Genomic DNA, 27,339 nt, shown 5'->3' on the forward strand with positions numbered 1-27,339 from the left:
ATATTTACTAGCATGTCTAATCTTTGTTATTGGTTTTAAACTTCAGTTGTTAATATTACCAGCGTGACAAAAATAGTTATAATCAACAATCAGATGTGAAAAGGTTACTGATGAAATCTCCTTAAAATCATCCGTAATCTGAGAAGAGGAGGAATGAACACAATGCCACATTAAAATCAAACATTTATTGTTCATTCATGTTACAAGGAAAAAAAAACCACCAGTATCTTTACTAAAATATATTAATAGATCTGAGCTTATAAAGACATTTCATACAGAGGAAAGAACAGAACCTATAAGACCCTATAAGAAAAGGCTCCCAGAGGCAGCAAGGACTTCAACACCTTGATATCATACAACTACTAAAACCTAAATCTGCATATTCAGCCTGAAAGAAGCATTTGATAATTAAGGACACCTACAGCCAGTATGTGTGTGCAAGCACTACAGCATCTATTTGACATAATATCCAGGTTCTCTGCTAGTAAAGGGGTATTTAAAGAGATGAGTGTAGCTATAAATACTTTGCACACTCCTATACAGACTGTATGTCTCTACAGGTATCATTCAGTGCACTGGTACAGCACTATTCAAGGCCTCTGAGACAATCTTGTATTCTTGAGAAAGAAAGCAGTTTTACACAGGACATGAATGGCGTCCATCGTGAAGGCGAAGCTTGGAGGTATGTTAAATTTGTGAAACGTGGATGCAAGCGATTCCCCCAGTTTTCTTTAAAACCCACCACACCACAAATATCATACAGTGTACGCTGAGAAAACTGATGTGCTCTGTGACAAACATCCAAAACAGCGAAAAAAAAAATAACCCCAAAACAGAAAAGAAGATGATCAAATCTAACAATCCTACAAGTTCAAGATATGCTGTCGATTTGGGGTCGGTGATGAGGTTTGCATTTTAAAAAGCAGGAGTAGTGTTTAATGGTTTAAAATTATATAGAGAAGAAAAAAATACTTTAAATACAACCAAAACTTTATCATTTACCTTTTGTTCTCGATGCCTAACAATAACATGAAAAAAATAATAATAATAATAAAAAAAACCAAACAGATATCAAGCATCAAACATCAGGCTTCTGGTCCATTTTGGCAAAAAAAGGAAAGACAAATAAAAGCAGGACATGGAGACAATAGAAGCAGGATTAGAGGATTGTCAGCATGCAACTTAAAGGAAGTGCAGGTTCACAAAAAGGCTGTCTTCCTCCTCTTCAGTCCAACCATCCTATTAGTGCTTCTCATTCTTCTGCTCAGGCATTTATTTAAACTGCACCAAAGAGGAAAAAAAAAAAAAAGAAAAAAAGTTGATATTCAGAAACAAGCGACATTTTCATTTTCTAAATCCAGCAACACCAAGTGGATCACATTTGATGTGTGAGATTTTGAGCCCACTACATTCAATTAGATTTTTTTTCCTGAAAAAGCTGATGTACATCAGATAATATACCGATCAGACACATTCCTACTGTGAGCAATAATCTGCAAAAAAAAAAAAAAAAGACAAATTAAAACTCACACTGTATGCAAATTGATTTTTGGGTGGGATGTTGGGTTTCTGGGCCAGCGGAGGTTTCTTCATGAGACTGGGCTTTAAGGGTTTTGGTGACATGGTGACAGGATTGACCAGCGAGGAGGTTTCACCGTTCCCCTCGGCAAGCTGGTCCAGAGGAACTCCGGCTATCTCGTAGTGCTTCTTCCTGAGCTCGCCCAAGCGCAGACGCTCATTGTCTAGCATGCTCTCCAATTCTAACACTTTCACCTGAGGAGAGGGGGAAAAAAATTAAGTGAGGTTTTTGTTCCTGCATCCACCACATTAGACCAGCAGAATTACACAAGCTGTACAGCAAAATACAGATTGAATCTCACTAAACTCGATATGAACAATTCACAGAAATTTGCTGAATGTGAGATTTCCACAGCCTCACAGTCAGTAAACATCAGGCAGGCATGCTTCAGTATGGCCCGCGACTAACCTGTGACTCCATTTCTTCTTTTTTCAGCTTGATTAGCGACAACCCAGAGAAGTCCATTGTATCTGCAAATAAAAGGTGGGTGAAAGAGCCATATTAGATGCTCATCAGAGTTCATGACGGTCGGTTGCACACATCAGACTCCACTCACCTTTGTCCTCCAGGTGCTCCTGGCCCGTCTTTGTCGAGGCCACCACGTTAGCTGCCATTTCGTTCACGTGGCGAGAAGCCTGCTGAAGTTTTGTCAGCTTCTTGCTGTGGCGATCTGCCTTAACCTGAGAGCACAGGAGAGTGTGGCATGAGACAAGATTACACTATTCAAACTCTAAAGCCACAAAAGTCAGTATTTTTAATCCATCCATTTTCTAACACTTATCAGGGTGCAGGTTGTGCCATCTACACCTGCCACCTCCAACAGCTTCTCGAGAGGGACACCACGGTGTTCCCAAACCAGCTGAGATGCGCAATCTTTCCATTACTAAAAATAAATAAAATTAACTTCCCGCCCAGGACAGGTTTACTTTTACCATTTCCCCATGCTGGAGTCAGGCCTGGGGTAGGGCACTATGGTCCACCCTTAGCCCACAGGGCCCACCTTTCCAACACCTGTAGGAGGTGCTGCTACATCTCCTGAGAGGAACTTTTTGATTTTAGAAACAAGAACCCAGGCCTGCAATAAAATAATCTGCCAGATTCATTGTGTTTAGCATAAATTAGCCCCAGTTCTAGCAACTGTTCAATGTGTGGTCCTTCACTTAAAGTCAATAAGGCCCTCTAAAGCCACTGAAGGAATAAACAGGGGCCCTAATATAAAATCTTTAACCTTTGTGTACATCTTACCTTTGAAGCCGCCACCAGCTGCGCCGTGCTTGCAGCAATCTCATGAGAGCAGACGATCAGCTCCTCATATTTTCCCGTGTGCAGAACCACCTTATCAGCAGACTCTCTGTGAGAAATCAGGCAAACACGCAACATTAATGCTTCAGCCTATGACAGGCTACACTTCCTGTTAAAAGGTCGTAAATGGATACTCAGAACAGCTGTGGATGCAGTTCCTGTTGCTCAAACGGTGCAGACCATTTGCTTGAAATAAGAATCATCATTCATTTCAGATGCAAAGAAATTCAATGAGAACTTACACCATCTCCGTGGCTCCCCATCCTACCGCCTTGGCAGCAGAAATGAGTCCCTCTGTCCAGCGAGAGTTTTTGGCATAGAACTCCCTAATGGTGGCTGCGCCCTTTACAAGAAAAACACCAGCACAGTTAGCCGATATTTCTGAATGGAACAGAGCGGCCCACTCTGATTTCAGAAACACAAAACAAGCTGCCGCTTTTGGATTCAAAGCGAGAACAGTGTGACTCACCCGCCCACCCTCGACAATCTCCTTCTGCAAGTCGGTGGATGCTATGACCAGCATCCGGATGGCCTGGGGGAGGCGGAGGATAAAAGCACAGAATAAGACTAAAGAAAGCTAAAGGTTTAGTTGACTGGATTACTCAAAAAACAGAAGTGTAGTACATATGCTAATGAAAGAAATTAAAGTACAGTACCTTCATCAGGTCTGTGCAGCTGAAGAGGATCCTGTAAGAAAGTGCGGGGTGGGGGGTACAGAGAGTTAAATTGCTTTGGTCTTTAATAAACATGGTGATACTAATAAGAATAAAAATATGATCTGAAGAAATCTTCTTATAAGATTAATGAAAAAAACAAAACAAAACAGGATAAACAAACCTTTCATTGACTTCCAGTTTAACTCCTGTGGTGTCTTTTCGTGCCTGACTCATCATTTCCTAAATGTACAGGGAAAAAAAAGGTAATCTCTTAAAATTAATACACTGCAGAGTACAAGTCTGTTCTTCACAGATAACATTAACATCTTCAAGTTAGAGTACTTACGTCGATCCTGCGGACTGCCTCCTCAATAGCTGCAGATGTTGCAGCCATCTCCTTGTCGACCAGGTCTCCCAGCTCCTCCTGACGAACGTCCAAGCCCTTTGGCCGCAGCTCCTGGATGGTACAAGCGGAAGCGTTTGGAAAAAAGTCAATAAGACCAGAAATTATATTTTGTTTAAACCTACACTAGTAAAAACTGGAGCCTGAAGTAGAGCTCAGTGGTAACGTGTATGGTTGGTTACATTGCTAATAAGGAGTATAATTCAATAACTGACTCTTTAAGAAGGCTTGTGTTCCCAAAAAAGCCAGGTGAAAACTGAAAGGATTACCACGTCTAAATAAACCCCCCAAAATATTATGTATTATATGATTATACTGCAGACTGGACTTAAATAATCATAAAAAATGTTTAAAATCTTTCAGATTGAGGAGCAGGCTGGTTGACATTCTTGTGGAAGTCTGTTTTTTAGATTGTTAAATAGTTCATGTGTCAGTAATCCACCTGGTTTTCTACATTCACTCTGCCTTTAAACTCTGATTGCTGACGTACATCCTTACCACTTCCTGTTTTTAACCTCAAACATGAAGGTGGATCATTTAACAGTGTAAACATTGTAAAGTGGCCTCATCCTCTGGCTTATAGGAATGATGCGGTATGATAGCAGACTGACATGTTGTACAATATTAGGGGTAATATTTTTCTAAATGTAATACTATAATTACATTTAGAGTTTTTGGCATAGAATATAATTACATTTACATTTATTATAAAATGCAGTAATATTTTTCTAAATGTCCGCAGTTTTGCCCAAAAGCAGCACGCTGTATGGCAGCTTCCCATGCTGTTCATATCTCAGATGGTGAACCAAAAGGCTCTTCAGGCTCAGTTAAATAGTTCCTGAAAGCTTTGGAGTACATCCTTCCCATTAAATATGTTTTCCCTCACCTGACCCAGGTGTAGGATCTTCTGTATGATTATGCGAATGGTGGCTGGGTCTGCCTTCTGTAGCGTGGCCTTGGACTTCATCTCCCCCAAGAACAGCAGACTCTGAGTGCCACAGCTTCGGCAGTTCTCTGTCAGTTCTGCGGGGCGTCGAAGATTAATCATCAGTCATACTTCTGCATCATTTATTCACAGAGTAACTCAATTCTAACATGTATTTACATACATGACTAAAGGCTTGCATCTCAGCATATGGTGTGGACAATAAACAGATTTTTATTTTATTTTTTAAAGTACAAAGTTAAGAAAATAGCCAAGAAAATATTCCTTACTGTCGGCATGGTCAGTGGGTGCCATGTGTGCAGTAGCGCTGCCGTTAACAATTGTGTCCGCGGTCAAGTGAGAGAACTGGGTCAGAGATCTCAGCAGCGTGCCAGCATCTGGTTACAAGATCAGACAGTGAGAGGGCAGCAGGCCAGATCAGCGAGGTTTACCGAGCAGCCACGAGGTCAGCGGGACCGAGCCAAATCGGAAGCGGAGAGAACTCACCGCTCATGTTTCTCAGATAATCTGCATGGCCCTTTTTCACTTTGTCGATGGAGCCAAGTGCAGCCTCCGCCCGACTTATGAGGTAATCTGTTTGGAGGACAGCAAAAGATTAGAGGCCGCTCAATCTCTGCAACAGACATATCAATATTTATGCATGTGGTCAGCAAGCTGGGGACACGCTCTCTGCCGTTTTAATTTTTGAGCACAGGAATCGGACCTGGAGAGCTGGTGCAGCGTATATGGAGGGGATCATCCAGCTTGGCAATAGCATCTTGGATGATGGTCTCAGCTTCTGTTATAGTTCCCTGCAGCAGGGCAAACTGCTCCTCCAGAAGCTTCTGCTTCATCTTCTCCTCCTGACTTGTCTACATTTACACACACACACACACACACACACACACACACACACACACACACACACACACACACGGCACTATTAAAATATACAAAGCATGCTGTTGGAGAGCTAGATGTAAATGTCTGTGTAGAGCCACAGTGTTTTAGTTACTTTCAAAAATGATAGTTCAAAAAGGCAGCAGATGTCATCTTTATTACATCAGGATTTCTTTATATTCACATTTAGTTTAGCATCTTTTTCATTGCTTTAACTTTGTGTTGACTTTATCGCACATTTACTTTACTCACTATGTCTGGTCCAATTATTGTCTCTCTGCTGTAATTTATCTTCTGAGCATCAGCCTATAGCTCGTCTGTCAACGTACTTTTGCTCAGATTTTAGAGACTTTAAAGTAAGAATGTTTTTGTGATATTCATACTCTTGTTACATCTAAGGACTAGAGACCAGGTGGCAATCTCTGCTCACAATGGAAAAATAAATGTTCCCAAACTGTCTGAGGAGTGGTTGTTGGAGGTTTCTGGCTATTGCTAGGTGAATTTAGTCTGTCGCATTGCTGCTTTAATGTGGTTGCCACTGTTGCAGCAGTAATAGGGAAAAAGCAAAAACCTTTACTGCGGTAGAATGAGATAATTAGATGGTCAAACTTTTATCCAACAGCTTATAAGACATGATGTGTTAAAATTCTGTAACCATATAGAAAACCAAGGCTATTTGGAAACCTCAGATCTCCAAGTGTGCAGGTGGAAATGTAACCATATAGTACAAATACAATGGACTGACTGCTGCATTTCTGGGACATTTATTTATGATCCGGGTTGCTTTGGCAAACAGGTTTAAAATAGCACTCTGCAGAGACCGCTGAGCTTGGCTCTTGTATCCTGACTGACCTTCTCCTTCAGTTTTCCCTGCAGCTCTCCCAGCTCCCTGCTGGTCTTATCTCGCTCCTGCTGAAGCGATGACTGCTGCAGCTGCGCAGTCTGCCGCAGTGATGACAGCTCAGCCTCCTTCTCGCTCACAGACCGCATTAGACGCTCCTTCTCCGTCTGCAGAGCCGTCATCGAGCTGTTAATTTGCTCCGACGTCTGGCAAAAGAGAGAGCAGTGAGCGGAGCCCGGACAGGCAGATGGCTGCAAATGTCGGAGGAAAAGTCCAGGCGGTAACGTGCAGCACGTCTCCAGCCTCCAGACAGAACTGACGACTAAATCGAGATGAGTTAGCTAGACGCCATGAAGGTTACTGCATGCTCACCTTCTCGCTGCTCTGCAGGGTCGCCTTGATACGGGTCACTTCTGCCATCTTCTCCTCCAGCTCTCTTTTCACCCTCTCCACCTCAAACCTCTGCTCTTCCATCTACAGTGATGGAAAACAGCATTAATCTTCTAAACACGTAACTTGGGCCAACCTTTGTGTCTCTTTTCTGCACTGGGGGAGGGGAGATTTCATTTTAGGCCTGCTTCCAGAACAGAATGACCGTGCATTAGAAGTTAGTGAAGGTTATTTCTGCCTGTACGACTTACTGGGGCTCGCCCCCCAAAAAACACTAAAAACAGAACCGATTCTAAGGGTCATCTAACCACATCTTTATTGATATATATACTGAGGTGTTAAAACTCCTCAACATGGGAGGTCATCTTTATGGGCAAAAGAGCAAAAACACCGTCAACCTTCATGTCAGATTCCTGCTTTATTCGATCCATCTCGAAGGTCAGCTGCTGTTTGGTTCTCTCTACTTCCTCCTGGGTCTGCTGGGTTACTGACAGCATCTTCACAGTGTCTGCACTCTGTCAGCACATTAACACACTTGATGTTACAACCCACAGCCAGATGCTGACATCTAATTTAAAGCCAACACCTCTGGACTGGTCTGCGGTCTGTGTATACCTTCCGAAGCAGCTCAGCGTGGCTGCCCACCAGCTCTGTGTGCTTCTCCTTCAGCTTATTGTACCGCTGTTCGGTGGCTTGTGCCCTTTCTGCACAGACAAGACCAAGGAGAAAGATTTTTTTTTTTTTAAATTTTACATTTTCGTTGATGATAACAGTCTCTCTGTAAGAGAGTATTAACTGTGACTCTTACTTTCAGCCTCGACGAAGGTGGTCTGTAAGCTCTCGTGTTCAGTGTTGCGGCGGCGGGTCGCTTCGAGCTCCATGCGCAGTTGTTCATTTTCCACAAGGGCTCGTTGTTTCTGCGCACGCTGTTCTTCCAGCTCTGCCTCCAAACTGTTGATCTGGGATTTGAGCTGCGTGATGTAACGCTGAGCCTACAGGAGGAAAAAGAGACATGAGCATGTTTATATATAAAAAGTTTCGGCCAGCTAATCTCCTCTTCCAGACATTTTGCATGAAAGATGAAGTTGTGTCTGCAATGTCAGTCATCTCATTCAGAAGCTACTTGCCACATTCTACATGTCAGAAGTATTCACATCCTCCCAACACATGACCCAGATTCTTTTGCACAGAGCTAACCAAGCCCTGCACTGTCAAATACAGACACACACACACACACACACACACACACACACACAAAACTGTCTAAGTCCATGCAACAGGCCATTCACTCAACAGCTCTTACCTCGGCTTTCACCCTCTCCAGCTCTGCTCTCAACAGCTCGAGTTCCCGCTTAAGGGTTTCAATCTGGAGGTCCCTGCCGGATAGAAAAGAGTCACATTCAAAGAAACTCCCGACACCATTGAAACAATGAAGGCTCACAATTAAAAACAGGCTAGCTCACCTGTCGTCAAAGCCTCCATTTGGAGGTCCGAAGGTTTGATCAAATATGTCCACTTGCTGAAAGCGGGAATCAGTAAATGTAACAGACAGCTCACACAGCAGTATGGTAACACCTGAGTACTTGAGTGGGTGTAGCATGCCGTACCTGCGGCTGAGCCTGTACGCTGGAGGTCGTGACGTTGTCGACCTCGATGAGCGGCTCCGGCTCGTCATCGTCGTCATCCTGCATCTCCGGTTCATCCTCATTGGGGATGACCACCACTGGCTTCACGTGTTTCGCCAGTGAGGCTGCATGCAGGAAGTTAGGCGGGGACTGAGAAGAGAAGACATTACATTTTATGTACAGATTTCTGCAAATTTCAGACCGCAGATGTCAGTAGGGGGTCTGTGATGAAGATGTTGACGCCCCAAAATGGAGGCGGTCACTATCATCATCCTGCCTCCCCTCTTCCCCCTGTGTTCTTACTTCAGGCAGCTTGGGGATCTGGATGAGTCTCTTGAAGTAGATCATCTCTTTGGCTCTATTGAAGAAGTTCTTAAGCCTGGAGGACAAAAGAAAAACAAGCTTAACTTTAATATTCACCTCATATTTATGCACAATAATGTAGCACAAAGACAAACTTAGACATGTGCTACACATACTCTGCAGGCTCCATTCTCTTCTTACATTCGATCACTTTGTGCTTTATAAATAGCTTTGATTTTGTGACTTTGTTACTCGACTGTGACAATGAGTGTAATATGTGACAAATAAACCCTGGAGCTCCCTCTGAACCTTATGGCTACTGAACATAACATAAATGCATCTGTTTCACCACCTGACACAACAAAGTGCGGGGGGGGGAAGGGATGCATTTGCATTAGTTTCAAGAGCTGCGGGGACTGGGAGCGGCAAGATTAAGTTGCAAAGCTTCCACAGGTATTAAAAACTTTTAATGCCGTCACCCTTCTTGACTCATAGCCACCTACTTGTGGAACTGGTCGTGGAAACGATCACGATGTCCTTGCAAAGTATCAGCAGGGAGACCTAAAATTGATGAAATGGTCCAAGCATTTAAATCATTAAAGTCACAGAACATTAAACGACATTTGATTAATGAATAATAATCATCTTTACAGGCGTGCAGCTTGAACAGCAACTTGACGGCAAAGTGGTAGAGGTGACTGCAGTCCTGGATGACCTGGATCAGCGGAGCCAGGCGACACTGGCTTGATGTGAGAGTCGTCATGGCGAGGGACGAGTTGAGCTGTCGGAGCACTGATAGAGAAAAAAAAAAAAACAAAAACCAAAAAGAGAGAGAGCAATTGCTACTTAATAAGTTGGCTGCATTTTATTTTGAAAATTTCTGAGTTGAATATTTTTCTGGATATGACATAAGGTCTATTGAGGGCAACCACATTGCAAAATTCTGTTTAGTCTGATACGTGTTGCCGGACCTCCGCCCTGCAGGGACTGGGAGGATCATAGCATTACTGCTAAACTGGAGGAAGTTGCTTAATGTCTTCTAATTGCAAGCATTTCCTCACAAGTAAAAAACAAACAAAAAAAACCAAAAAAAAAACAATGACGAGTCAAAACTGAGCCAAGAGTAACTGAAGCCACTTCATGAAGAAAACAAACTGCAGTCTGTGAAAACAGATAGACTGAGAGCTGCTGACAGTCCTGTTTTGAAAGGCTCTTAGCTTTTGTGCATTAATAGATAATGTCAGCAGGCAGCAGCTCTCAACCTCGACTCAGGTTACGCCTCCTTGGAAGGACAGAGGGGAGGAAAGGTGGGATGAGTTTTTGTTTTCACCTGTCTCGGCCAGCCGCAGCTCTGCGTCCATGTAATCAAACACTTCCACAGAGAGCTGGAACCTGCAGGAGAGAAGTTGATACCTTTGTTAGACTGAAAAGGACACGCACTCAAACTACGACCCTGCGAAATGACACAGCAACTGGGCCTGTCTGTTTATTTTATTAACAAATGCAGCTGACAGCAGTATAAGACTGAGGAAGACAGGGATTTAAGGCTACACAGGCACCTAAAGGTCCATTAAATATTATGAAACTCACACATTATTAATGTCTGTTCCTGCAGCGCGCTCCAGCTCTTCATCTGTGATCTCCAGGTTTGCTGGGATATCGCCGTGCTACAATGAGGTGCAGCTTCATGAGATTTGTAATGCAAATGTGGTTGAATTATCCATTCACATAAAGTGCATGTAAAACATGAGTGATGGTGCATTTACCTTTGTATGAAACTTCAGTTTTGTGCAGAGCAGCTTCGAGTAGAGAGTCACCAGCTGTCCGTATCTGTCATGGAGGTTGCCCTGAAAACCCCCAGGAGTGAGAAGAGCATGGGTTAAATGGGCAAGAGAAATTTTTGAGTTAATTCATCATTAAAAGAGCCAAATGTTGACTGAACAATATAGCAGCTATAAAATATTCATTTCTGGATTTGACTGGGAAACAGAGGCTCAGCCAACAACAGAGAGAGGCCAGTGCTTTTGTTTCACTTTATTAATCCCTAAATTATGTAAGAAGGAACTAAGGAAATTAGCCACCTGTAGCGCTGACCAGCTGGCTAAAATGGTGGACGCTGGTACAGAAGAAAGCGAAAGTGAAACAAGTGATGGCTGTTTAATGATGAAAGAGCTTCAGGGTGTCAAACTGTTCAAAAGCAGATTTCAGGTGGCATCATTTCTACCAGACAGAGCAATTTTTAGATGCTCTCAGCACAAGGGCTTGCCACAGCAGGTCACTCTGCCTGCATTAATTTGGCATTTCTTATTTATGCCCCATAAGTAAAAAAAAAAAAAAAATATCATGATTTGTTTCTCCTCCCTTGTTAGGTGAATGTGTAATTAACAACACTAGATGAGCAAGTTTAAAAGGGAAAAAAAACTTCATAAAACAGACTCAACGGGCCTTTTTTAAACAAACAAACAAACAAAACTCTATAAAATTGCCTTTATAAAATTATGATTAGTTTCTGAACTATAAGAAGATCCAAGGACTCACCCATATTTCCCCAATTTCAACCATGGAGCTGTAATGTCTCGTGCAGTCTTGTAGAACCTGTGAAGACAACAGGCTGAATGAGTAAAAACTCAAACTTTACTTTGTCGTACAAATTATTCAAACAGTCACAGGTTTTAAAATTTTGCCTTAATTGCACTCCAGCGTCTGGCGCTTTAGGTAGTAACAGAAATGCAGAGGAGGGTACTTGGTGCCTTACATTGCGGTGCCCGTCTCGCAGGATTTTGTGCAGCACATGGCAGAACTTCCAGCAAAGGATGGAGCTGCTGGGAAAAGTGAAGCCCAGAGCGTAGGACCAGAAGGTGAAGGCTCCCTTCTCCCTGTGAGTGCCCAATATGATTCCTGTTGTCCTTCATTAAGGAAGCAAAAACCATCACAGCACTGTGCCATTTTAAAATCCATTTATTTATTTCTGGTAAGCATTAAAGACAACGATGAGCAAATTCAACTTGAGTCAGATGACATCATGCACCTCTCCCCTCGTGTTCCTGCAGCATATTTAAAATCTGTTTCTGTGGCCTTGTTTTGCTTCTAATAACATGGTTTCCAGCCTTATGATAGATCTGAATCAGCTCTATCTGGGATCATTACTCACTAATGGATAGCCACAAAAAGTCTCTCTGTGCCGGTTATGCTCAACACAAGCTCAGCTCTCGACACGATGACTAAAACATGTAATGAAAAACAAAGCTGGAACAATCATAGAAATATCGCAGCCTTTTCCTGACCTTCCTGCTGTTCAGGGGTTCCAGCCTGCTACTTGACCAGAAGTGTGACCAGATCACTCAACTTCTTAAATGGCTTCTCTAGTTTGCTGTGCCTCATAAAAGTGACATGCTCTCTCATATTCTTTGGAGTGTTTGCTAAATCAGGTGGCGTTTAACGCTTCCGTTTTCCATCAGTGTCCCTTTTTATTTTAAGTGAGGACTATTTTTTTTTTTTAAATTTGTTGAGAGGTGGCAACTACCATGTCAAGCCTGTGTGCAAGTCATTTTGCTGAGATTTATTATTGAGGATACGTCGAGCATGTTTCTCTTTCACAGGTATCTCAGTGGAATTGATGGCTTTGCTGATGCTGCTAAGCTGAAAGAGAAGCAGAGAGGTTGTTAGAGCCTGAACGTCTTGATTCTCCACCCACACAAACATCAGTTCCATTTGCAGGACTTACAATAGACATAACAAACATAATGCATTGCACCTTAACTGGGAAGCAAAACAAATGATAACCAGTTGCACGACATTGACTGGAGTCGAAGGAACAGTGACTGCACTGTGTACACAGTAATGTACTGATGGATTTCTGGCTCTCCTCTTTTGATTAGACTAATTTCAACCCACCCCGCTGATTACAGTGAACTAAATTTAGCTCACAATTGGACAAAGGTCATCATAAAAGTGCATCAGTGTGACTGCACCTCATGAACCTTCCCTTCGCTTTTAGTGTGATCTCATCTTTAGTAAGATAATCCACGTTTAATGTTTCTGTGTCACCCAAGTGAGACAACAAAACCACTTAACTTTATTACTGCTTTTCTGTGGGAACTCAGATCAGAAGAGACCAACCCCACATGGAAAGATAATGTCTGCCATTACCCCGCTGATGAGGCGCGTCAGAGAGTCATCAGATTTACGGGACACAAAGCGAGCTGATTTACAACCTGCTCAGCAGGTAAAGCGAGCACCGCTGACAAAGGAGCAGGAAGGGAAACACGGAAACACACACGGGTACAATGTCCTCCTGGAGATTTAAGTATTTTAAATCAATCACAGGGAGAACACACAACCAGTGCCATCATCATCACCTCTATGTCTTGACAGTGGTTTCTGGATCATTTTCATAGTTTTTGTGATAAAAATATTTCTCAATGGGCTTCATTTAAACATCATATTCTTATGCATTTTATTTTATTTTTCAGAATCCCATCTGGAAATAAATTTGCTCTCTCAAAGTGACATTTATTATGATCAAAGCCCTATTAAACAATTTCTTTAACATGAGAGCTCAATCAAGGAAAAGACAGAGCTGCGTGCATAAGTTTACTTTTTCCCCTTCCCCCCCACAGTGTGAGACAACGTGTGCCCAGCTGCTGTTTCATGGTACATTGCCACTCACATAAAAGCATTTTTTCCCCACGCTATCCAGTTACTGAAATCAGCACAGAAAGCAGTGGTCAAGGCTTTGCAAAAGAACAAGTTATGTAAACAAAACAGGTACAAGCCCAGCCTGGGTGAAACTCAATGTTGTGAACTATATGATTTCCAGAAAAACTTTTGTAAAAACAAACAAAAACTGCAATCTGAATAGACGTTACAAATGTGTCTGTAGGTAGAGCACGAAAATGCTGTACAGCAGAGCCATGTAGAAGTAACATCTCTGATAAAAATCACTGCTGACCATTGTGTTTCTTTTCGGGAACATGAAAGATTGATCACGATGCAGTCATTATGAGTGATTTCAAAGCAGAGTCTAGACAGCACAATTACGCTGGACCACTGTGAGCCCAGTCATTGCTAAATTTAGGTTGAGAGGTGGTCCTGAGTCAGCTCAGTGTTGGGATATGCATGTGAGAATCACAGTGAGAATAAGGGGGGGAGGAGGACACAAACATTAATTTCCAGACTAGTGTCGCACTGACGTTTCGCAATCAACCAGACCTGCTTGTTTCTGTCAGAACATGCAAGCTCGCAGCAGGTTAGCGAAGTGGAGCAAACTGGAAAAATACACAATAGCTGTGAGGAATTTATGATCTGGGAGGTAATTTGGACAAACATAAAAGAACACAAATTTAATGCAAAGGGACATCATCTTGTTTACTTGATTGGCCTGTTCAGTACCGTCGATTCCTCCTGTACATTTCTGTCTTTTTTTTTTTTCTCTTTTTCAATGCAGGTTTTTAATTTAATCACTGAGAGAATAATTTACGCACTCGCAGATGTCAGCAACTTCCTGGATGGTGACTGCAGAAACTTAATATGGACATGAGGTAATGTAACAAGTGGATAAACTTGCCTATGAAAAAACAAAAGCCTGACCACAACAGAGTGTAAACCCAGGACACTGGTGCGAAGGGCCTGGGTTCAAGGTCCAGTTTGAGGCCTTTCTGTGTTGAGTTTGTTTCCCCCACAGCCTAGAAACATACTCGGTGTTAGGTTTACTGGTGATTCTAACTATCCATAGATCTGGACGGTTGTATGTGTAAGTCCTGAAACAGATTTGCAACCCGTCCAGGGTGTACCATCGACTCCAGCCCCACTGCAACCCTTGAATGGATAACCAGAGGAAAATAGATGCATGGCTGAAGTGAAAATGAGCGTTAAAGCAACAATGTCCACTGCAGCTGCTATCTGTACTTTTCTTACTGCATTTTTCCTGGTGAACTGTGCTGTCCCTCTATTCTCTGCTCTGGCCCACTCGTCAACCAGTCAGCATTCGACCAACACGCAGCATCATCCACATCAAGCAAGTTGCAGTTGGGTTTTTGGATAACTGCCTGTTTGCAATGGTTGCAAACTTCTCTTAATAGTCAAATACTGCAACACTGCAAACTGACTACTTCAGTACCATAAACTAAGCTTTGGGAAGTGGCTGTAATCTTTGCCAGATCAAGCATGTTCATCCATCTGCTGTTCTAACCCAGGAGGAAATAAGGAAATAAGGAAGCAGCCGAAGGTAACGTTACCCTTCAGCTTTATTGATATCATTACGGAACCAGCTAGCAGCTACAACTAATAAAAGATCATGTTAGTGTTATGAGTCCTGTCTGTAATGTTATAATAGAAGGTGTTAATTTAACAAAAATTATTTCTCTAAATAAACTTTCTAAAACTGCATCAACCAGCAGTCTAAATTACCAACGTGAAGTCTGTTTGATCAGGAATGAAAATATTAAGCCCAGTCACCGAACACAGGACAACCTGCTTTGTTTTTTTGAATACCACACACACACCTTACAATTATGATAATTATTTTTTCTCTCTGTCAATCAACTTTAAAAACCTGCTTAATTGTTTTGTCTCCATGAAAATAGTACCAAGTATTTTCCTGAGTATTTGTATCAAGCTTGAAATTCTAGCATTGTCACTGGTCCCCATCACATCACAGCTGTTGAATCCAACCACATTTGTATGATTTAGGAGGTCGGCTTTAGAACGAGTGCACTGTACAAGAGAAAAATCGGACACGCAGCTCAGGCATGTTCAATCACACCCTCCCTTTTATCACAAATTACCTCTCCTGATAGAAAAGCTTTTTAAAAACACAAACATGTGACCAGAATATACAGTAGAAGCTTAAAATAAAAGCCTTGATAAGACCCTGGTTGTCTAAAACACTGACCGGGAAACGTTTATGTTTTAAACCATAATCACGTATCAGTGGCAGCTCTGCTTTATCCAACAAAACATTATGAAAGCTCCTTTAATCTGAAGGTCGCCACCACGCTGATCCATGCACACAACCTCCAGAAGAAGCATGGTCACACACAGGAGAGCACAGAGGGGCTACTGTGGGTGAAGACTGAGGTTCAGAGTTAGAGAAGGGGTGTAGCGCTTAACAGGAGACCCTCCCTCCCCACAAGCTTCTGACGCAAATTAACTGCGAGTCCCTCGTTTTCACAGTGCGAGTATGGCTGTCTGTGCGACAATGAGGGGCTTGTTGGAGGAGGAAGGCCGTCAGCTGGGGTAGAAGATTGGGTTGGATGGGGGCCGCGCTCTGGCACACAGAGCCTGGCACAGAGGCCTCAACAGATGGCTGCTGAGCAGCGAGGCTGCAGGGAGACTCTCATAGTACATTCAGAAAGGCTGACTGTCAGAAAACAGCGGGACAGCCAACAGGGCAAGCACATGCTTTACAGTTAAAAAATGATAAAAGTACATTATATGATTTACAGCCACGATCTTTACTGCAGCACTTTCTAAGCTGTAACAGGTTAGCACCAGTATACACACTCTCTTAAATGCCTTAGGCAAGGAACAGGTGCTGGTTTGGCCCACAGGGGTCAAACTAGCAACCGTTCACAAACAAATAACAGTTACTTTAATTTATTTTTCAGTATTTGCCCACTTACTTGTTGGGTCTGCACAAATCCAAAAAATTAATGAGATCAAATATCACAATGCACATTTTTACTTTGAAAAGCTCCAACAAGAGACCGTTTGGACTCCAAACTTAAAAAAAATAAAAAATCAGATAACCCATTAATAAAAACTGCATCGGGTAATTTCTGCTGATCTATTAATCAACTGCAGCTCGTTAGTCAGCTTCTCCAGCTACCTGCATTTAAATTACTTTTATTTTAGTGCAATTTTCTTATTAAAAATTGCGAGAGAGAGCTCCTTGTTTGTAAAGCTCTGCCTCTACCCACAGCACTAGGTCTCACTATCTAGACTCACATCAGCCTACACCAAACGCTGCTACACAGCGATACCATTTCCTTATGGCACGGTAAAGTCAGATGAAATCCAAACTTTCTACTAACACAGCCATTCAGTCCGAGAGCTCCAAACATGCCGACACCATTTCCTGGAGGCTGGTTCAGATGTGGTTAAACCCTCTGACCAGCACAGAGGAGAAGTGAGAGAGAGGAAAAGCCTGGACTAATCCCTGAGGCCTGCCATACGGTCTGCTGCCAGCTAGCATTACTACACAGTGCACACCCCAAGCACGCAGCTTTAATACCTTCAACCTCCTTACGTCTGAGCTTACCTGGTCGTCTCTGGCTTTCAGCAGCATGTCCATGTGCTTGGAGATTGTGGTTTAGATGAGAGTGCATGAAGTTAACAAAGTCAAATGACACCAGAACTGTTTCACACTGGACTCAACGCCCTAAGGCATGAGCACTTATTGCTGGTTCTTATCAGCTTAATTCAACAGAGTGCTGCTGAGGCTCTGGCTGACAAGGTCAAGCGCAGACATGAACACAGCTCACGTCTCTTAGCTGAGGTTACCTGCAGGTAGAGTTAATGGTAACAAATCACATGACTGGCATACCAAAAAGTGAAACCAGGGTCAAAAATCAACCAAAGAAATGGAGAATCAAAGATTTCAGTGATTTTAAATATCCTCTCAGATCAAATGGCCTTTTTCATTTGGTGTTTTATTAACATCTTTTGTTGTTATCTTGTTTTATGACTGACTCCTTCTGCTTCTCCCACATCAACACAGGCAATAAACCTAACAGTAGTCCACATCATATGTCTAATTTTGTCCTAACAGAAACGATGTACAGGGAGCAAAAGAAACACCATATCTAAAACAACCTCCCAACCCCAAAGCAAAAAAGTTCACTCGACTTTCACCCAAGTTATAATCCCTCAGATCTGGTTTATAATTCACTATTAATGCATGAAAGTGGGAAATAAATGGTGGTGTTATTACCAAATATAACTGTACCATCGGTCATGGAATCGCTCACCCAAACAGCAGCATCAGTATGTGGTCTCCAAGGGTGCCAAAGCCACTCTTTGAGCTACCTCCTGCAAGCAACCCCACCCACCTACTCTTCAAATCCTCAGTTTCAGAGGTGCAGCCAATCAGAAGACAAGCCTTAAAGGAAGCAGGGAGAGAGCTTAGGAGGATGAGATAAGGAGCAGCACTCCATTCGATGTGGAGGAAATGAGTCTGAAATCCTCACACTCTTTAGAGGAAGCTCATTTCCACCACTTCTATCTGCACTCTCCTTCTTTTAGTCACTACGCAGAGCTCGTGGCCATAGTTGAAGCTTGAGCCGATAAAGCAACAGCTTTGCTCGTCTTTCTCTTCAATACAGACCCAGCGCAGCACCAGTCACCCTCATCCTTCTTTCCTTCCTCACGAAGACAACTCCAAGATACTTAAACTCCTCCGCCTGGAGAAGAAACTCATTTCCAACCTGGAGTGGGCAAAGCACCCATTTAAAGCTAGGAACCACGACCTCAGACATCCAGGTGCCAACTTTAACCCCAGCATTTCACACTGGATACCACCCAAGTGCAAGCAGTAGGTCATTGGTCAATGAAGTCAACAGAACCGCATAATCTGCAAACAGCACAGAGGAGATACTGAGACCACTGAACCCGACTGAAGCCCCACAGCTGCGCCTAGAAATTCTGTCTATAAGAATTATGAAGCAAACTGGTGACAAAGGGGCAGGCCTGGATAACACCTACCATAGGAATGAGTCAGAGTTGTACACCTCCACGGGGAGGCTGAGGAATGTGAGCCCCAAACAGAATGAAGGTCGACTTTAATGAATCTATCACCACAATGTCCTTCAATAAGTTTACAAGCTGGAGCAAACATGAATAGTAACAGCTACAAGGAAAACAAAAAGCCAATAAGGCTCATATTTAGTTACCTTTAACAGGACTGGATGAAGTACATGCATTAAAAAGGTATGATGACAGTGTAGATGAATGAACTTAGAGTGAACACAAGGGAAGAGTAGCTGCAGATATGGAGATCACTGGGTCATGACTCTTATATCTAACTGAATTATCTTTATTGCATTAAAATAGCAACAAAACATACGCTGTTCGCTGAGCTGGGCCGTTAGCTCGTGACTCACATGCCGTTTATTAATATTAGTAGCTGTGGAACATAAATATAATGAAACCATGGCTCAAACATATCAGCACCAAACCATGACAGCAGGATTATCGCTGGCCTGTTATGAGTGAAAATATAAGGATGTCACAGGCAAACGAGGGCTTGTTATGTAAATATAAAGAATGTGCACATTCTGTATCAAAGTCACTTCTTGTAATAGATTTTCAGCACAGACCAACAAGGCTGGAACTACTAAGAACCTAAAAAACCCAAACTCTAATAACATGCAGTGACCTGTGGAGTAAAGTGGCTAAACAGTTAACCAGAAACCTTTTCATTCTCTCTACTCCCACTGAGTAGCTGAATTTGCCCTTTCCTACTCCCATCCCCCTTTACCTCTGCCTCTCATGGGTGCTTACTCAGGCAACAGGAGTGCAAACAGTACAGTGCGCACAAAAACACACAAGCCGCTGTGCGAGACGGTTCACCTTGGTACCGAGGTCGACGTGAAAAGCCGAAACAGGAGGAGAGAGAGAGAGAGAGTGGAAGTAAAAAAATAATAAAAAGCAGCACCAGAGTAGCTTCAGTCTCTCAGCTCTCCCTACTACATGCAGCAGCCTCTTTAATATAACAGGATTAAATTAAGAGAACACATTTTAGCAACACTATGCAACATTTAAAGCAACAGTCTGTATAAATTGTATGCAATTAGCACACTATTTGAGACGGGAGTCCAGATTTCTCATTCTGCCAGGACTTCATTTGCATTTTGACCGGGTACGGTTGTCAATGCAGCCGGAAATTAGCTCGACTGCTGCTTGAATTTTATCTATTTGTTTAACCTTTATTTCACCAGGAACATATGACTCTGGAGATTTAAAAGTAAAAATCTCTCACAAGAGTGGCCAAGCCAAGACAAACAGCAGTACAATCAGCAGAGCACACACTGAGGAAGAAGTACACAAACTACACTAAAACACAGCTGGTGAAAAAAACAACAATAAAATAAAGAATTTATAAACATCAGCGGCAATAAAGTCAGTCATCAATAAAAGTCATTGGCTTATACCTCATTTCTGATATGAGACAAGCTTTAAAGTTGTAATAAATCTCCGTGCACCAGCATATGTAAGCATTGTGAAGATGTGCATGTAAATATCACCATCACTATAATCCAGCAAAGAGAAAGGTTAAGGCAATAAAAAGAACAGAATGGACTTAATGGTGAAGTAAAAGGTTTCTCACTAGTTACTGAATGTGAGGCGTAAAAGAGAGAGTGTCAATTATAATCTTAAGTACTTTTATTGAGATACTAACTCATTCTAAGAGCCCTGAACTGCATGATCCCACCAAAGACTGTTTATACATGAAATAAATAACAGTGGCCCTAGACACGATCCCTGTGGCACTCCTCTATTCATATTAAGTACCCTGGAAATGACTCCTCCTACCTCCACACTCTGAAACCATCCAGCAGCTTTTCTTTCTGAGGACCCCGCACTGAAGTATTTGCTTTAAGAGTTTATGATCCACTGTGCCAAATCCCTTGACTAGACCTGATTATGCTGAGAATTTGAGCAGCTCCCTGAAACCCATATTTTACGTGCAATGTATCGTTTGACACAAAGGAACATAAACTACAAGTCTGACAACAATGCTTAGTTTTGAAAGCAAAGCCACACCTGCTTCTTGTCATTTGCTGAGCCACAGTAGTCTGAGAACCTGAGCTCCACCTCGCTACACGTGCGTCAAAAGCAAATAAAACACTGAGTAAAACACACGCCCAGCGGAGGAAACGCTCCACTCAGTTCAGATAAATTAGGGCTGTAAGCCTGACCGGCCGGACAGCTGTTTGTTTAGTTACTCAACTCGCTTCGGCTCTGGTGTATCTGTGTTCTCCACCTGAAAATGTAGCCCTAGTGTCTCCGGGGCTTTAGCCAATAACACGAATGCACAACATGAATATACCAGTGCCCGGGTTAGCTCTTCGCCATGTATGGGACAGTGCAGTGGAGTAAGGCGCAGAAACCACAAAGCACCTGTTGTGTGAGGAATGAGGGCAGCCTTCATTTCTTCACTGCACACATTCAAAAGAAACTGAGGTGATGTTGAAGGATAGTTTGTCAAAGTTAAGGGTCTATTTTTCATGTTTTCAAAAAACAAAACACAACAACCAACAAAGAAACGAAACGTGGAAGTGGTTTAGGAAAAAAAAAAACGGGGAGAGAGATGCCTATACTAGGGGAAAAGGTGGCCAAACCGGAAGGACTAGATGAGCATGATACCGGGATACCAATGGACTGACTTCAGTGCGCAATGGCAAAGCACTTTCAGCATTGTGTTTAAATAGTCCAAATCTACAACGCTATGCCAAAGAGTTTGTACTTATGGTCGGCTTAATGTTCCAGTATAGGCCATACAGTCAGACACACACACACACACACACACACACACACATATAGAGGGGGCATCCCTCGTGGGATCTTTCAGTGGCCACTGGTAAAGCTGCGACGCCTTCTGGGCAGTTAATTCACTCATTAAACATTTAATTTGGGGACAGGGATTGTGGCCTATCCAGTAGATATCCACTCATCCTCTAAAGCCACCGAAGGCCTGAATAAAACCCAGGTTTACCGTCCATCCCACAGCGGGCATTAACCCGTCGTTTCCTGCATATTTACCTGCTGCTTGTCAAAATGATCCCTCTCCGCGCCGAGCCTGACCTCAGTCCGCTTGGATTTCACCCGTGTGGGTACATGACCTAAGCTGCTCATCCTCTAGATTTCACTTCTTTAATTTTTTACGATGATGGCTTTATTAAGAAACAGTCACTCCCCCTCTTTACGCAAAAAATAACCAAAAACGTCCGAATGAAAGCGAAGTTCAGCAGCGGTCTCTTCTTCTATGTAGACTGCGGGCTGTGAGCGGGGGTGCCACGGTCATCTCCAGACTGCCGCTTCATTACTCTGATGCATCACGGCTGAAGGAGGAAACGCTAATGCGAGCAAATGCGGTGAGTTTGCCTCGTGTTACGTGGACGGATCCTCCCCCTAAGGTGGAGGAAATCATCTGCGCGTCCTCCTCCACTAAAGTCATCCTCCTACATGAAGGTCGTTTTCTTTTCTTTTCTTTTTTTCCAGCTGTAATGATTACGGCGCAGGTTTCACGTCGACTCTTCCCTTAAGAATGCCAAGTATGTGTTTTTGGCTCTTGCTGTTTTTAACAGTCTGCCTCTCGCTCTTAGCCTCCAATGGCGTCCCCCCCCCCAACCAGACTGGCCAGCCCAGGTGCTACCCCGAAGCTAAAATAATAAAATTCAATCAAATATCAAATGTACGATTATGTTCTCACAGTGAAAGCCAGATATCCGAGTGTAAGTGAATGCAGCATCGGCTTCTGCACTATGAGCATCATGTTAGCAAAGGAGCCGAGCACGAAAGAGGCACTGCAGAAAACAATTTTTCGGTGAAAGAAAATGAGGAGAGAATAAATGTCCCGGTAAGCAATATTAAGTTTGTTGAGTTTAGTAAACTTCGTTGAAATTAGAATACCAAGGAAAGAATAACACTTAAAGAATTATTGTAATATTTCAGACAGTAGGCTACTGGGGGGAGCTAGCATAAGAGTTATGAGTTATAAGATATAATCCAAGTCGTAACATTGCTGTATGGAGCTGCAGATTTGGTTGCAGGTTAATACTGGCAGTGTCACCATGCCAGCTGACTGTATTTCATCATCAGCCAGTGTTGTTCTTTATTCATCAATATTACCAAAGTTTACCATAAGGCAGCTAGTGTAGTGTAAGTGCTAGCACTTACACTACACTGTGCGGTCTAGCTAATTTCTCTCATTACTTATCCTATCTGCCAGCTCCATGTTATGAATAGAGTGTAAATCACCCCATGAATGGCTGTGCCATGTTCAATGCAGGGATGTACAGTTCTAGTTCTCAAGGCTCCTGTCCTCCTGGTTTCAGATGTTTCCATTCTTCAACACAGCTGATTAAAAGAATCATTTACAGACTTGTGCACAACTAGGTGTTTGGGGATTATTTTATTGGAATTGGCTATGTTGGTATAGGTGACATCTAAAACGTGCAGGATAGGGGTCCATGAGGGCCAGAATTTGACATCCCTGACTTCTAGTCAAGGTCATACATCAGGAAAGTTGTTGTTTGTGACACAAGTTTTTGCTTTATTACTTTAGGGCCAACCAGAAGAATAGGAAGAATGAAAAGATCTCAAAATATTGAGAATTTCTTCCTGAAGAAGGCTAAAATACAACCAGAAGCAGAGAGCAATGTCAGGGAAAGGTGGACTGTCAGCAGTCATCATTGTCATTGAGTTCTACAAATGAAGGTATGTGTGAGAATGAATAAGGAAAATGCAAGGAAGGGATGTTTATATTGTCAATTGTTCAACCGATCCATAGGTGATGAATCCTAATATTTGGGGATAAATAATTAACTAAGCAAATATATGTATTGTGGCACATAATTGGAAAGTAAAACAAAATCCTGCTTTAAATAACATGTTTTTTATTTAATGATCCACCTATTCTAAATCACTGATAATATTTGATGAAGCATAGAGTAGGTACTTGAGTAATGTTCACTTTCAAAACATAAATATTTTGCAACTCCAAGTGCTGCTGTTTACAAATGTTTTTGTACTTTTTTTCTTCCTAACATGTAACACACTCTTATTAGAAGTTCAAGAGGTTTATTTTTGCGCAATTTATACTGAAAAAATTATCAAAAGAAGGTATAGAAAGTACTTACTTGCTTTCAGGTTTCATTCAAATGTTAGTCTTTTCATTTGTTTCCCCACTTTTTTCCTGTTTCAAAATCAAACACCAGTTTGTGAGATCATTATCTTCTTTTTTTAATAGGCTGATAAAGTTTTGCATTGGCTAATCTGCCAATTGTATGTTAAAAATGTTCGTATTTTAATATTCAAAAATGTTTTTGCCCAAAACATATGTGCACTATATGTCAGTAAAAATACTATGCAAATATTGCTGTCCTTGAATACTGAATAAACACTGACAAAACACTGATTGCATCTCTTGTACTTTATCAACGCAGTATCTAAAAACTTTGCACTGTAGTGGTTAAAATCTCATTCTAATAAGAGTTAAAAGCACATTCTGTTATTAGGTTTATAGGGTTGTTGAATTATGGTTAACGGTTGGTAGAATTTTCTTTTTTAACATTATCTGCCACCCTTCTCCAAATCTGTGCCCCTACCTGGCCCCCCCAACAAAAATTTTCTAGACACGCCACTGTCAGCCTCGGCACGGTGACGCCATTTCAATGACATCCAAGCCCATGAGGATTATTTCTAAATTATCTTTTAATCCCGAGAATGCGTCTGATTTTTTTTTTAAGTAATCCAGCTGGGAGGACATAAAACAGGAAATTACAGTCAGATTAAGATGTGTTTTTGTAGATGCACATTCGCATTTGCGGAATAAATTATTCCACAAATCAAATTAAATAAAACAAAAATATTGGTCTTATATAAGCAGGTGTGAACCACCCACTTTCTAAGGTACACCCGTGTAAGTCAAATATTTAATCAGACAATCACATGACAACAACTCGGTGCATTCAGGCATGTAGTCATGGTCTGCTGAAGTTCACATGAGCATCAGAATGGGGAAGGAAAAAGATTTAAGTCAGATTTAAGATTTAAGTGGCGTGATTGTTGGTGCCACACAGGTTTGTCTGAGTACTGTGATTTTTCCACACTGCCATCTCTAGGGCTTACACAGAGAAAATATCTAATGAGCAGAAGTTTTCTGGGTGAAAATGTCTTAGCAGAAGAGCATCCCTGAATGCACAACATGTCAAACCTCGAAGCAGATGAGCTACAGCACCAGAAGACCGCACTGGGTGCTTCTCCCATCAGCTAAGAACAGGAAACTGAGACTACAATTCACACGGGCTCACTAAAATAGGAAAAATGTTGCCTGGTCAGATGAGTCTAGATTGCTCATGTAACATTAAGATGAGGAATTAGAAGTTTGAGTCCAACAGAGCACCTTTAGGATAAAAGAAATCTGCTGCAGCTGTGTGATGCTGTCATGTCAACATGCATCAAATTGAATCTGTGCCAGGTGAATTAAGACAGTTCTGAAAGCAAAAAGGGTCCAACCCAACGTAACACACACAGTTCATTTAAAATAACAATAGTTTAGTCTTTTAGGATCTGATTAAACTCAGGTTATAATTCATTTCCACTTCATGACTACAGAATGTTCTGTATGCTTTAAATCTCTGCTCTTCACTTTGAGTCTCAGGTGTATTAAAATTCAGCAGATCAACAAGCTAATGTGTTTCCTCTTCGATGTTCTTATTTCTCTTTATAATTAAGTAATTAAGTGGTCTGTCCCTAATACTTACTCCCTTGTGGATTAATCGGTAAAAGCAACAGTCCCAGTTTCTAATGTTGCCCACTCCTGAGCTACAGGGTGTTGTGTCACATGCCTCTCCTGACTTAACTCCCTGTGGCTGGCAGACAGGTATGAGGAAAAACCTGATTTCTGTTTGTCTCAGTCATCATGATGTCTTCAATCTTTTATCATTTCACAGTTTCAGACAAAATGTTCAGCAACAGATCAGTTCAGACAATCAAGACACACAAAAAATCTGAATCAGTTAGACATGCAAAAACATTCTAATGTGGTATGTTTTGTTTACGCTGAATTGTGCTGAGCACTCTAAGTCCCGGTTTAAGTCGTCGGTGCTGTTTCTTGATCTGTTGGATGTTCAGTTTCTCCTCAGTCGACCACCACCAAGATAATCTCTGTGACAACAGACTGACCCTTCAGTTTCCGTTTCTTATTTATATTTTTAGGATCTGCTCAGATCTCAGTGCTGCTCAATGTTGTTAAACTGGAATTTCATGTTCACGCTGCTGGGTGGAGTAGCACACATGATGTCTTATTCCCAGCTATGCAGTAAAAGAAACACAGAGGCTGATGGGACAACAGGAGATGGGAGACAAAAGGCCCCGCAAGCCATACTGGCTCTTTCACATTTTTTCTCCCTGGTGTAAACTCTGCACACACTGACGATATCTGAACTGACGAGCTGCAAGTCACATCCATGGATAATTACCGCGTGACATCTGTATGAAAGAATTCTGAGTAATGCACTGACATTATGACCGATGAGCTATGTGTGAATAATTAGATGAACTCTGGTGAAGGTCTGTGGAGGAAAGATGGGATAACTGATGGTAACTGTGCATGCCTCTATAAAGCACATTATATACAACAGAAAAGATAGTAATCATTAATAAAATTCTTATTAGTAATTCCTCACACAACATTTCTTGTGCATCAAAGAAACACTCTTCAGATGACGTAGTCTCTGAAACATGTACAGTTGCAGTCAAAGGTATTAATACACTCGTCACGGTCAAGATTGTTGGGGTAATTTTTTTTTTTTCAAGATTTCTTTAAACAGTATTTGAAAGGATTGTACAGCATCTTAAATGACTAAGAAAAGCAAGAATTGGGTGTAACTTTAAATTTATTTGTAATTTTCTTTAATCCACACAGGGTCCAAGGATACATAGAGGCTAAGACATATACATAAAACCCCTTTTTATACATATGGTAAATGGCCTGTATTTGTATAGCGCTTTTACTAGTCCCCCCTAGGGACCCCAAAGCGCTTTACACACCCAGTCATCCACTAGGGGTGGGGGGAAAAATTGATACTGTGTAGTATCGTGATATTTTGTTTGCTAATAATGTATTGATACAGGGACATCAGAAATCGATATTTTGTTACAAAAAAAGTTTTTGTGGACTGGAACATGCTCTGATTTCAGAGCATGTTGATCAGCTCCTTTTTCTGAGCAAGAATCCTGACATTCCTTCACTGTCCAAATGTGTTTAACTTTTTTTTTTTGGCAGAAATAAACATGACAGTTTACTTATTTTAATTTAAGACATTTTATTTTAATTAAGTTTAAAACTTTTTTATTTAATGTAAAATTATATTTTGTTTTAATTTACTTTCAAATTCTTCAGTTGCTGAATGGGCTGCATAGTTTTCATAAATTGCATAGTTCAGAATAGCTATAATTGTACCAGATGGTTGCGTTCAGTTAAGTTGGACTAGACTGTAATACAAACCGTTCAGTTTGTCAACAATAAAACTGACTGAAATGAGAGAAAGACTGAGTGTGAGACTTTGATATTAGATAAAATGAATATTGATAAAGTTTACCTTTATGTACAGAATCTGAATATCGCAAAATATTTTAAAAAATTGCAATAATATCGTATCGTGTGTTAAGTATTGTGATAATATCGTAT

The 27,339-nt window shown here is 41.7% G+C and overlaps 2 protein-coding genes across 4 annotated transcripts in view; one reads left to right on the forward strand and one right to left on the reverse strand.

Annotated features, from left to right (window-relative positions):
- Window positions 1-170: 170 nt before the first annotated feature.
- hip1rb (huntingtin interacting protein 1 related b) lies at window positions 171-22,101 on the reverse strand. Its single transcript, XM_084945629.1, has 32 exons — window positions 21,687-22,101; window positions 12,500-12,563; window positions 11,680-11,822; window positions 11,463-11,519; window positions 10,691-10,771; window positions 10,515-10,591; window positions 10,255-10,316; window positions 9,576-9,716; window positions 9,428-9,485; window positions 8,925-9,000; window positions 8,604-8,771; window positions 8,460-8,515; window positions 8,300-8,372; window positions 7,805-7,988; window positions 7,612-7,700; window positions 7,395-7,511; window positions 6,979-7,080; window positions 6,618-6,812; window positions 5,590-5,737; window positions 5,373-5,459; window positions 5,156-5,263; window positions 4,827-4,963; window positions 3,884-3,994; window positions 3,719-3,777; window positions 3,538-3,568; window positions 3,351-3,413; window positions 3,124-3,224; window positions 2,825-2,930; window positions 2,136-2,259; window positions 1,988-2,049; window positions 1,531-1,773; window positions 171-1,281 (listed from the first exon to the last, which is right to left on the reverse strand). Exons 1-32 carry the CDS (start codon window positions 21,777-21,779, stop codon window positions 1,273-1,275), a joined length of 3,225 nt encoding a protein of 1,074 aa, XP_084801755.1. The 5' UTR covers window positions 21,780-22,101; the 3' UTR covers window positions 171-1,272.
- LOC146376206 (hydroxycarboxylic acid receptor 2-like) overlaps window positions 21,931-27,339 on the forward strand; it is a 12,800-nt gene continuing 7,391 nt past the window's right edge. For 2 of the 3 annotated variants that reach the window (XM_084945631.1, XM_084945630.1), the window contains exons 1-2: window positions 22,392-22,503; window positions 23,212-23,363. The gene's annotated coding sequence lies outside the window, so the exon portion shown is untranslated. Of the gene's footprint in view, window positions 22,019-22,391; window positions 22,504-23,211; window positions 23,364-27,339 lie in introns of those variants that run through there. The other variant, XM_084945632.1, reaches the window with a different exon arrangement.

This window comes from Perissodus microlepis, chromosome 12 (genome assembly GCF_051167445.1).
Source record: "Perissodus microlepis isolate ML-2025 ecotype Zambia chromosome 12, ASM5116744v1, whole genome shotgun sequence".
Lineage (NCBI taxonomy): Eukaryota > Metazoa > Chordata > Actinopteri > Cichliformes > Cichlidae > Perissodus > Perissodus microlepis.

Excerpts from the sequence above, each read along its gene's own strand:
- hip1rb (XM_084945629.1), bottom strand. The coding sequence starts at position 21,779 with ATGAGCAGCTTAGGTCATGTACCCACACGGGTGAAATCCAAGCGGACT. Across the intron at positions 8,373-8,459 it reads AATGGAGGCTTTGACGACAG|GGACCTCCAGATTGAAACCC; the intron begins GTGAGCTAGCCT and ends TCTATCCGGCAG. Across the intron at positions 2,931-3,123 it reads TGGGGAGCCACGGAGATGGT|AGAGTCTGCTGATAAGGTGG; the intron begins GTAAGTTCTCAT and ends GATTTCTCACAG.